Below are 12,449 nucleotides of genomic sequence, written 5' to 3'. Positions count from 1 at the left end.
AGATTATCAAAAAGCTTCAAACAGACAAGGAAGACTGAATGAACATTTCAACTTTTATTAATGATTGTGCATTTACAAGCAAGATTTTTCGTGAGACTATATTACATCAAATGTACATAAATAGACACTACTACTCTTCTTGTGGGCAGCATTGACAACAATATTTGCTCATGAATATGTGATATTCTATGGAAGAGGAAACTACCTTGTTGAAGGTAATCCCTTTCCTATAAATAGGGCCATCGTTCTCATTGTTTTCTCATCCCACATAAGTTAGAGATTGAGAGCTTCTCTCTCTAGAAATTGTGGCCGCTCATCTCCGTCTCTCTCTCTCTCTATCTCCTTTCGTTTTTGTTTTGGCACCTAGGTCCACATTTGACCTAGTCTTTTAGCTCTTCGACTCTAAGACTTGTTCTTGAGTCGTCGTGTTTAAAAGTACCCACACACTAATTCCTTCTTACCTCGAGTGATTTATGTAATAGAAACTTTCGTGGTTACTCGAGTTACCGATGAACGAAGAAAGACGAGCTGCGTGGGGAGACGAGCGATTCAACCTCCACAGGCTTCTCAACGATCAAGCTTCATAAAGGTTAGTAAACGTGTAACCGCTTTTAGATAGTGTTAATAATAACATGTGATTGCTCTTTGTCTAGGTTAGTAAAATCGTTTTACTTGTTTAAAATATAAAAAAAATTCCGCCGCTTGCTAGAAGCGTTAAATATTTTCTTAACCCCAGATCAATTCCAACACCTTCACCTCCGAGACCCTGGAATGAGCATGCCTTTGCGAAATGAAAAAGTGCTATCGCCTTCCATGCTGGCCGAGACGGAAGCCATGATCTTCCCCTAACAGGTCACGATTAGACAATCGTCGCCCTGCTAGTCATCATCGAGTTCCACGGACTCCAGCTTGAAGATATCATCAAACAAAACGCCATCAAAGAAAGACTTTGGCGGGACCTTGCCCAAAGATCAACAAACCGAGACACGTCGGTCTGCCTCTGCGCACGCGCCTGCCTGGTTGCGCGCACGTTCCCTTGCTCCAAGGCTAGAGCGACGGATGCAATCGCATCCGCCTCGCCCACGTCAAGCTATGCCTCCTATCCGCTTCGATCCTCCTCCACGTGTTGATCACACACTCGTGTTGAGAGAGACGAAAAAGCGAGAGAGAGCACATGCAATTGTGAGAACATTCTTTGTTATCACAAAGGCTTCGCGACGACGAAGCTCTAGGAAATAAATTTTCCTCAAACACCCGGCTGAAACAACTGAAAGTTTACCGCCCGGAGCCTCCCGAGCGACGAACTTGGGGGGCTAATGTTGTCGGTCGTTTTCGGAAAACACGAGACACCGAGAAGACACGTCGTTCAAAGGGCCGATGTTTAGGCCGGAGGTCCTGAAGAGCGGCAAGCCTTCCGTCACGAGTCGATTGACAAGTCCTCGTGCCAAACTTTCAGCTCCTCAAGTTGAGTCACTCTCCTCGAGTCGAGTCATACTCCTCGAGTCAAGCCTAACTCCTCAAGTCGAGTCATCTTCCTCCTCGAGTCGAAATAACTCCTCGAGTCGAGATAACTCCTCAAGTTGAGTAACTCTGCTCGAGTCGAGCCTTGCTCCTCGAGTCGAGTCATACTCCTCGAGTAGAGCCTAACTCCTGGAGTCGAGCCTTGCTCCTCGAATCGAGTCACTCTCCTAGAGTCGAAATAACTCCTCGAGTAGAATTACATGTCCACGAGTCGATTGACGAGTCCTCGTGTCGACCTTAATTCCTCGAGTAGATACTTTTATGTTTCACGCGACTTGAATGAATTCTTGAGCCCCGAAGACCCAACTGGCCGGGTCATCGAAGATCACTAAGTCCCAGAAACGGCCGACGAGACAGGCCGCGAGTCGCACGGCCCTCGAAAAAAGACGTGTGTGCAGTGAGCCGCGCGTCACGCCAGGCAAGCGCGCGTCGCGCGTAGCAAGCCACGTGACGCACGCCCCTCAAATAGAGCGCGCGCGATGTTGGAAGTGAAGCACACGCGCATAGCGCGTTGGGTGCCACGCCTACCAGGCAGCGCGCCGCGCCAAGCAGGCCATGCACCGTGCGCCACGCGCGCGCTGCGCTTCTCTTCTTGGCGGAGCGCACTCTCCAGTTCCACATGGACGAGCAACAAGCCTCCTAGGTCCCTCCAAATACTATAAATACCCCCTCTCCTTGAGGGGAAACCCATCCTATTCAATTCCACTCACTCTTAAGAAACTTGAGACTTCTCTCTGGTTCTCTCTGGTTCTCTGGATGCTAACTATGAGTCTTAAATAAATTAATTAATCCGAATTAAAATAACCGAGAATTCCAAAGTGAATAATTAAATTAAATTCTTAAACGTTGTTAAATAAATAATCATAAATTATTTATTTAAATAAAGGAAATACATTACATAATCAATTTAAGAGTATTTAAACGCTATAAGCGATCAGAACACTCACGAGTTAATCGAGCTTTAACTTTGATAACTTTTTTCTCGAAAATTTCAAATTCCGGCTTCGTTGCCTTCGACTCTACCGGTTCCCGCTCGTCCGTCCAAATCTGTAATCAAGTAGCGGAATTCGATAACGAGTCAATTTCATGATTCCAAACTCATAATCAAATCCTGAAATTCAAATCTCGACATCTCGACCCAAAACCCGAACTAAATCAAATCGAGCCCACACTAAGTCAAATTCCGACCGTTTCCGACCTCTCCGACCAATTCCGATGAGTTTGGAAAAATCAAAGTTTAATGTAATATAATGTATTTTTGTGATATTTCTTGCAGTTTTATTGATGGTTAACAAACAATTCTAACTTGTCACAAAATTAGAAAACTTTCGAAAACGATTTTCAAGCTCATAATTTTAATTACATGTACATGCATATCTTTGACCATAGCTCTGATACCATTTGTTGGAATTGATCTAGGGTTAAGAAAAATTTTAACGCTTCAAGCAAGCGGCGGAATTTAAAAATTTTCTTTAAAACAAGTAAAACGATTTTACTAATCTAGACAAAGAGCAAGTACATGTAAATAAAAATGAAAATGAGCATTAAAAAATTTACTAACCTTTGAGAAGCTTGAATGTTGAGGAGCCTTCGGAAGGTTGAAACGTTCGTCTCCCCTCGCAGCACATCTCTCTTCTTTCCTCGGGAACTCGAGCAACCACGAAAGTTTCTATCACAAGAATCACTCGAGAAAGAAAGGAATTAGTGTGTGGGCAGTTTTAAACACGACGACTCGAGAACAAGTTTCAAAGTCGAAGAGCTAAAAACACTAGGTCAAATGTGCCAAAACAAAAATGAAAAGACAACTAGAGAGAGAGAGAGAGGGAATGGGCGGCAACCACAAGTTCTAGAGAGAGAAGCTCTCAATCTCTAACTTATGTGAAATTAATAAAATGTGAGAATGAGGCCTCTATTTATAGGGGAGGGATTACCTTCAACAAGGTAGTTTCCTCTTCTATAGAATATCACATATTCATGAGCAAAATTTGCTCTTCCCCCAATATAGTCAAACGGCCAAACTAATCCAAGCAAGTCATTGGATTTGTTTCCTCTTTTATTTTGCTTCTCCTTGACTTGTGTATGCCGAAATCCTCTTTCCTTGTATAGGAAATTTGTTTCCTCTTTTTCTTTTGGCCAGTATCTTCATACATCAATGCACAAAATAAACTCTTTTTCTCTTGGTTAGGGTGGACGAAATTTAGCTTCTAGAAGGACCTTCTAGATGTTTCTTCATTTGTTCATGACAACATAAGAAAAGCCATTAAGAATTTTCAAGTAAAATTCCATGAAATGAAATGAAATTCTCAAGGCCCAATTATACTAATATGGCCGAGTGAAATTTATTTCATTTGTAATCATATGACAATGTCAAAAAATTTATTGACATTCATTTCGTCCTATGTCCTAAAAGACAAAAATACTCTTTAGACAATTTTCGTAAAATGTGTCTTGTTATTGTTTTGACTTAGCTTCTAATTTAACTATTCCTACTCGATACGAGTTGTGACAGTGACCTCATGGATCCAAATGAACAAAGCTTGAGCTAAATACTAGGACTCAAAAGTTCACAAACCTTTTCCAAGTTTAGCTTAATGTCAACTGACTCCACTAAAGAGTTGACACTGAAAATCTCTCGGTTCAAATGAATTTATTTTTACTCTAGAATTCAACCTAATTGTAATGGGCGGATCTACTTAATATTATCTATGTTTACCCTTCATGAATATCATCAGCTAGTCGGGATTTACAAAATTACAATTTTACCCTTCCAGCTGTTATTTCCTCAACTTCTTTGTCGCTTGTGAATAAGTTAGAAACAATGTATTGACGAAGAGCTAACAAGTCACATTGTTTCATCCAAAAGAGTCAAGACTCAATTTGGATATTGTCCAGTTCATTTATTCACATTCCAAGGAACAAAGCATGAGGTGATATACATTGCATTTCATAAATCTTGTACATGAATTCCATATCTATGAGAACTTCAAAAAGTTACTCATGACATCTTCACAACTTAGTACTTCACCAATAGGTCCTGTTCAGAATCACATAGTGAGTCCGAACTCTGACTTTCTCAAATGAGAGTACGTAAGCTGTGAAATGGCATGTGTCATTTCAGGATTAAGGTAAGCATGATGCAATTCATACGGAGTGACTTCGAGACATAAGAGGTTAAATGGTTTGTTCTTATCTTGTCTCTAGAAGTGCACTGGTCAATTCAGTACCTTCGGAAGATACCTAGAAGAACTATAGAGTCTCTAACTCTCAATGTCCCATAACCAGACATCATAGATTCTCCTAACAATCGTACTGAGGTTAATAGTCCTTTGACCTTTAGATTGCGAATATATCCTTTTAAGCAAACCATGAAGAGTTTGTTCATGCAAATCTATATTTGTCTTTTCGTAAGTTGTTAAGTTTGTTTATGGACTAAAGACTAAAGTTTTATCATAAAGCTTCAAACAGACAAGAAAGAATGAATGAACGTTTCAACTTTTTATTAATGAATAAACAATTACAAGCCAGAGTTTTCGTGAGACTTTATTAGTGTACAAAATAAAGACTACAGTTCTTCTTTTTCTCTCGTTGCGGCAACATATCTTATCCTGGCACAAATCGATCTGAATAGTGACCTAGCGGCTATGGCGGCGTACCATACCCTTATCTTTGAGAAGGATAAGCTTGTCTTGACTTTGGATGATCTCTCTTCCGTGGAGTGTTTGAACAAAAACATCTAAACGGGTCACATTTCCTTCGTCGTAGAGCTACAAGGGGCGAGGGTGAGGGTGCTTGAGAATCTTCCTTCTCGCGATTGGGGCTGACCCGGCGAGTGGTTCTTCGTGCGGATGGCTGGGCCGCTCTTCCCCAACACTTCTCGATGGGACGTCTGATTTCCGTGCCGAGGCATCCTATCAATTTTCCTTCGTTCTTGTCCGGGTGTTCCCGTTCCATGTTCGAGGCTCGTCGCTTTAACGACAATGATCTCTTGATGAGGGTTGGGTGGTTTTCCATGCCCCAGACTAGGGCTGCCTTTCATCGCGTTGCTCCTCCTTTGTCTTCGGAGAGTGGGGTACTCCTCCGCGGATTTCTTTCGTTGATTTTCTTTTTTCCTCATATTTCGGTATGATTTTGTGGTATCTAACGCGTGGTTTCTTCTTCTAGGTATGTACTCCTCCGTCGAGTCGTTGCTTTTGATCCCTCCGGAGAGAGTGGGCGTTCTGAGGTCGTTCTCTCACTCAAGCATTCAGCCATCTTTGCCCCCTCCCGTTGTTCAACTTCGCATGTTGGACTCTCATTATGTGCTTGTGTTCCACTAGTTTTGGCGTCTTTGTCTCCTCATCGGTCTTCCAGCTCAAAGAGAAAAGGAACGGATACCTCATCGGCGGCCGCCTCTCATCCGAGCTGGTCGAAGAAGCTGGTGGTTGACTCATGCTCCACGGGACCATAAACGGCAGCGGTGTCTCCTCGCTTGGCTCCTTTTCCGGTGCGGAGGACGGGACCTTTGATGCCTTTAGCTCACGGGTCCATCTCGGGGGCCAGAACTTTCTCTATAGTAGAGCTGGAGTGGATCGTGGAGGAGGAAGAAGTGGGCTTGCCGATACTCACGCAAGGGACATGAAAATGGTATCTTTTCGTTCCTCTTTTTGTTTTGTGCTCTTCTTCTTTCTTTAGTCGTAGCTCTGTGTTTCTCTCTTTTCAAGCCTTAATGTCTTCTCTCGCCATGAAGCGCAACACACGCACGAGTGCTCGGGCGAGATGTTGGTGAGGGCAGCTCGGCGAGAGGGTGTTCGCCGGGCTCTCCTTGAGAGGGAGGTGAAGGAGGCCACTGAGAAGAGGGTACGTGTGATGGAGCTGAAGGTCCGGTAGCGTTAGGGAATACGTGACGAGCTTCTGGTGGCATACGACAACATGGAACACGAGTTGAGGGCCGAATTTTGGCACGGGATGTGTGAGGGCAAGAAACGGTCTATCGCGAAGAACCCCGACGTCGAGATCTTCTACGATTACATTCTAGAGGGTCTATCAGCGGAGTGGACAAAAGAGGTGGGGGTTGTTCCTCCTCCTCCCGTAGTTGGTGCTCCAATCGTGGTTGTGGCTTCCCCTCCACAGGAGGATGCAAATTGGGTGTCGTCGGAGGCAGGTAAGTGAGTCTCCCTAGAGGCTTCTGCTCATGCTTTGTCATGGCGATGTCTGTTTCCTTTGCTTCCTTCTTGTACTTCTCGTATTCTTCTCTGACTCTTTTCCCGTGGCATGTTTTGTTGGGTGCCAATATTTCCCGTTTTCTACGAGCCCTTTGTTCCGTACTTCTTCAACTTTGTTTTGTTGATGAACATTGTGGTTGAGTCTTGTTGGACTAAGTGGCGACGTTTCTTAAGTTTCCCGTTAGTAAAAAGAAAGCGGCAACTTGACTAACAAAATTAGCTAAAGGACAAAGTGAGACAAAGAAATACGACTTTTAATACGACTTATAATATCTACATAACTACAAGAGTAGAAACAAATATTAGAAGGAAAAAAAAAATTCCACAATATTCTCCTTGATCAGCTATTCAAAAAATAGTTGGATCTCTGAAAAGAAAGTAAACACAGTACCCAAATGAGTAGAGTAGAACGAGACTGTTTACATTCAAAATTAGGATAATATTGCATTGCGTCATCTGCTAGTTTCTTCTATCAACACTTTCTCTTTGATCTCTTCCAACAATTGGATCGAATCAATTCCCTTGTAATCTGCTTCTCAGAGCTTGGCTATATCATTCCTCGCTTGAAGGTCTTGGAGTTTTCACTTGAGCACAGGCTTGTGTCGCATCTTTATAAACTGTGCATCGCCGTTAAGAACAGATCCAATGAATCGCTCTACTTCTTCCACGGTGACCGGCCCTTGAAACGTTGCAAACTTGCCCTTCCGAGGCTTGTACGCCACCAAAAACACATCAGAGGATTTAAACCCTGATTTCTCCAATGCCGTTAAAAAAGCCAGCTGTTTTGCTGCATCCAAAAGACTGTAAGAAACACTGTCTCTCAAGCCGGTGTCTGAACTCTGTCTCCGTGATAACGTTTTCTGGGAGACCTGAATACAAGATTTTCAAAACATAACAGCACACATAGTCAATAGTCCTGATTAATGCTTGAGTCTTCGGTTCCACAGAAATATCATTTATGTTTCTTTAACAAACAAGCGTACCATTTTCAGGATCGACCCGAGTTTCTCTTTTCCATTGGAAGATCTGAAGGCCCCGATGATACAGACCGGAGTTGTGTCGCTACATAAAGCATCAAAGTTAGATGCTGCCAAGAGCGGTACCTGAGTCCCATTTGGTTTGGCATGTTCTTTTCGGGTCTCACTTGAAGATTTCTTGTTCTTTTTCTCGAAACCATCGAGTAGGACACTGAGGTCATGAACCCCAGACTTTAAATTATTCACTCTGATTCCTTTTTTCAAGATATGTTTCTCTCCATTTGATAACCAACCAACAATTGCAGGGAGTGCATCGACGCCTAGCATCTTTGTTGTTGCCTCGGTAACATCATGAACCTGAATTTTGATTTCAAGAAAATAAAAATAATTCCTCATTTGTGTTATCAGTAACAACGCCAATCTAAGGTGAGCACTTCATTAACGCATAACACCAAGGTGATGGGAATCAAATGCTTGCCAATATAAAATTATCTCGTATCAATAATAGCATGTATATTTTATTTAAGTTTATGATTATGTTCACATTACAAGGCTCGAGTTACTGCAGATTCACAAGAAGAATCAACAATTTTCTTTTAAATCATTATCACCTATTTTAGATATAACTTGTGTCTAATCCTGAATATCTTCGGTAACATGACTGGTGTTCTATAGAACCTGCTTTTACCTGATCTCTTCTCAGAATACTTAGCTTGAAACTTGTATTTCAAGTAAATTATATTATTAACTTTCTTGTTCACTTTATTAAAGAAAAATACAAACTCAAATTTCAAGAACCATAACAAAACAACTTATAACCCAGACCATTGTGCTTGCAATTGCATGACTTTGAAACATTAAGAATGAGAATGAGAAAAAATGAAAATAGATGCAGTGATTCGCACTCCAAACATACCTGGGCATCATAGAAAATGAAGCGCCTGTGGTACAAGCCAGTAAGGACACGCCATATAACAGGAGTGTCTTTTTTTACGGAAAGAAGCATCATCACAGGTAATTTATCATCCGATGGCGATGTAAATTCAAACTGCTTAAGATCGAGCCGTTTGCTAAGCGTTGGCAAATTATCTTGGCAGAAGGTTTTCAGATTCTTGACAGCCCACTCATCAATGTATTCCACCATTAAACCCTTCTCAATTCCTTTAAACGAGTAAGCAAATATCCTCGGCGTTCCGCGTGGAGATATGCCAAGTTCTTTGCATAGGGGCTTTTGAACTTCGCAGTTTATGCTCCCAGCCTGGGAAGGGAAACAAAAACAGACTTTAAAAATCTACAAATGTCATAAGCCCAAAAAACTGGCAAGTACTCAAGTACCTCTAACGCCCCATCCAAAGAATTAGCGACCTCCTTCACGACTGATTCAACACTTTGAACTCCCTTAATTGAGGGTGTGTAGCTGAACAAAAGCCAAGTCATCCCTTTTCCAACAATTTCCGTCTTATACACTTGGATATTGACAGGCCTAATGATCTTTGATTGAGTTCGTGCCCCGCTGTTAGAGCCTCCAAAATAACCACCGGATTTAATATAGCCTCCGCCACCGAACAGGTTTGAAAACATGTCCCCGAAGCCGAGGTCAAAAGGATTCGAGCCATCAGAGCCACCAAAAGAAAAGGAGTATGAATGCGGGATTCCATGTCCACCCATATTCTTCCAATCAGATTGTCCGAAGTTATGCTGTTTTTGACCGCCCGTGAAGTGAGTATAACTGCCCTGATCCCCAGGATAACCACCCTGGAATCCGGGATTGCCCTTCTCATCTCCGTACATATCGTACCTTTTCCTCTTCTCTTCGTCGGACAAGATATCATATGCTGATTTAACAAGAACGAGAGCATTTTTATATTTCAAGAGAAGAAACGGATGTAAGATCAAATTAAGAAGAAACTCACCGTTGTTTATCTCTGAGAACTTCTCCTGAGCTCCCTTATTCTTGTTCTTATCTGGGTGATACTTCAGTGAGAGCCTAAATACCATACAAAGTGAAATAAATATGCTTGCATTTTGATGGGCTTAAACCCAACAATCAGGTATTTCGGGACAGCGTGTAGGGAAAGACAAGTGAGTTTTAGGAAAGAATTGACCCTCTCAAAATTCACAGTACTGTCTCTATATATTTCGTTATGAACTGAATCCGTGAAGATTCAATTACGTTCATGAAATTACTTTTACTCAACCCACTACAACTTTCACAACACTTCTGGGAAACAATCAGACGTTAGAAGTAATTGTAATGGTTAAATACAATAAAGTAGATAAACTAAACGATGCTTAAGATGTTCAGATAAAGTGAAAATTGGATAACCATGACACTCTGTTCATCCCGTAATAGTACTTGATCCCTATCATACTCCAGTTACACAATGTTGTAATCAAGGCACAACTTCAGACTCACTTTAAAATCAGTCCCTCGCATTTGAATCGGTCTAAGGACAGCACAAGTAAATTACAATCATTTGCTTAGCTTGAAATAGTTTAAATGTATCATAATAATTACACCGCATACACATATTTAATGGTCAAGAAATACAAAGTAGATAAGAACATACTTGTGGAAAGCTTTCTGAATCTCACGCTGACTCGCACTTCGACCTACTCCTAGAACCTGATAAATATACAATCAAAACCCATATGCATTCTGTCAACGAGTAAAGAAACTAGAGAGCTGGGTATCTTCCAGTGATCATAATACTGCAATGTATTTGAATTGCTCAATTCATACAGTAAAACAGCACCATAAATAATCACGTTTCTAAGCAGATATTACATCTCTTAATTCTACATACACTTAGTGCATTAAAACAACCTTCTTTACGAAAAATAAAAATAATAATTTAGAAGTTCAAAACATTAAATAAAACGAACCTTGTAGGGATCAGCGTTTTTGGCTGCCGACTTTAAGAGGAGAATCGTTGAGAAGAATAAAATCAATAATGACAGACGAGAACCCATACAAGCGAATTGGGTTGTTCGATGATTTATCAGAATAGAGTTTGTTTGTGGGCCACGAAACTAACGAACAAGAAGAACACAGATTACTGGTTGGTTTGTTAATATATTCTATGTAGAGGACCACGGCAAAAATATGGAATAAATAGGTTCGCGAGGTCAAATAAAAAAGTCCAGATGCTTCTGGGTTTTGAAAGAAGGCGTTTTGTACTCGTGGCGCAAAATTAAACCTCCACGCTAATGGACCAATCAGATTTTAGCGTTTGTTTTCTCTTTTAAGCAAGGAAAAAAATGCCGTTTTCGTTGCCGTTTCGAGGCGCTCCTGATTTACGGAAAATCGTCATGCCGGTGGAAAATCGAACGGAAAAAAATGTGAAAAATGGCAAGTGAAATGCTGTTTTCCATGGAAAACCGAACGAAAAAAATGTGGTAAAATATATTTAAAATATATACATGTAATACATACATATATTTTTCAATTTTTAAACATATATAAAGAAAATAGTGTATAATCTTTTTTAATAGAAAATTATATATATATATATATATATATATATATATATATATATAAAATTAAATCTAGAACCACTAAATTGGCCAATTTAATAGTAAAAAAATGTAATATGATATTTGTATATGCTCTGAATCTTATAAAAATTTAAATCTACTGATAATTATTACTGATAGCTTATTATATACATATATTAATATTCATATCATTTTAGAGAGTTACAATAAGAAACTAAATGAGTTGGGCCAGACTTACATTTCAAGGGCTAATATTCATATATATTTAAAGGAGAAATAACATTGATTGGGCCCCAAATTACAAAATATATTGGGCCAAACTAATTTCATGGGTTAATATGAAAACCTAAAGTCATTTCTCAAAGACACGCATATACAGAGCCGACTTTAAGCTTTCATCGGCATCAATGGTGTCTTTCACCTGCAAAGTCCGAATGTCGCCGAAAGTCGTCTGTCGCCGTCGAAAAAATGTGGAATTTCACCAGCAAACATCTGAATGCCGCCGATTATGACCGAAACTCGCCGAAACTGGGTCGTCGTCTCAGTTGGTCTGCAAATCGCTCAAAGCTCGCTGTTTCTCCCAATTTTCTGAAAATGTCGACGAATACTTACTGTTTATACTCTTCATCGAAAACGACCGGTCATTTCCAAAGGAAACGACACGCCGTTGTCGTCGAATTTTCGGCGATATAACGAGGGAAAACGACATATACACACTCGCCGGCCACTACCTCAACTGGTCCTCAAAGATCGAATCAAAGGTGAAATATGATTATGAGTTGTACGACGAAGACCGCTTCTGACGTGCGATGTGGCCTTGAAGAATCGGAGTTCGCGCATCACCTTTCAGGGCTATAAATATGAAATTCAGGAGCTTTTATTGAGACTTTTCACTTATTATTACTAGAATCGCAAGCTTCACTGTTCTTGTTATTTTCAACCCAACTCTTTGCTGGTGATAATTGCACCTCAAACAATCATTTAAATGCGGAAAATAATAATTACGCTATCATAAGCTAATTAAAACATGGTTATTAATTACACAAGATCTAGATTTATGTTATTTAATGAGAGCAAACGCAATACGTCAAGCAACCGATCAATTTAATGACAAGTTCAGAAGACTTACAAATTTGGGCTCACGAACCGAACCTTCCAGCTTTCACAGTCCGTCTTCAGTCTATAAAAGACTCCTCACGATCAGACCTTCGGGATGACTTTGAAACTCTCGAATTCCTTCTCGTTGTGTTGA

General features: G+C 40.7%; 1 protein-coding gene and 1 long non-coding RNA gene across 3 annotated transcripts; one reads left to right on the top strand and one right to left on the bottom strand.

Annotated features, from left to right (window-relative positions):
• The first annotated feature begins 5,111 nt into the window (after window positions 1-5,111).
• Window positions 5,112-7,849, top strand: LOC149404046 (uncharacterized). 2 transcript variants are annotated; one of them, XR_016294301.1, is made up of 4 exons: window positions 5,112-5,590; window positions 5,683-6,144; window positions 6,248-7,525; window positions 7,715-7,849. It is a non-coding gene; the product is annotated as an uncharacterized LOC149404046 (long non-coding RNA). The 2 variants fall into 2 exon arrangements; XR_016294296.1 differs by having other exon boundaries at window positions 6,248-6,661; window positions 7,715-7,846.
• ATERDJ3A (DNAJ heat shock N-terminal domain-containing protein) lies at window positions 6,959-10,838 on the bottom strand. The gene is made up of 7 exons (XM_089604502.1): window positions 10,586-10,838; window positions 10,270-10,325; window positions 9,613-9,686; window positions 9,035-9,534; window positions 8,616-8,957; window positions 7,706-8,056; window positions 6,959-7,591 (listed from the first exon to the last, which is right to left on the bottom strand). Exons 1-7 carry the CDS (start codon window positions 10,670-10,672, stop codon window positions 7,304-7,306), a joined length of 1,698 nt encoding a protein of 565 aa, XP_089460628.1. The 5' UTR covers window positions 10,673-10,838; the 3' UTR covers window positions 6,959-7,303.
• Window positions 10,839-12,449: the final 1,611 nt, after the last annotated feature.

The sequence above is a fragment of the Urtica dioica genome, chromosome 2 (assembly GCF_054948205.1).
Source record: "Urtica dioica subsp. dioica isolate 48M chromosome 2, U.dioica_male_clone48M_v1_H2, whole genome shotgun sequence".
NCBI classification, from domain to species: Eukaryota; Viridiplantae; Streptophyta; class Magnoliopsida; order Rosales; family Urticaceae; genus Urtica; species Urtica dioica.
The sequence above is the reverse complement of the archived record's forward strand: the minus strand, read 5'-3'. Positions and strand labels throughout refer to the sequence as shown.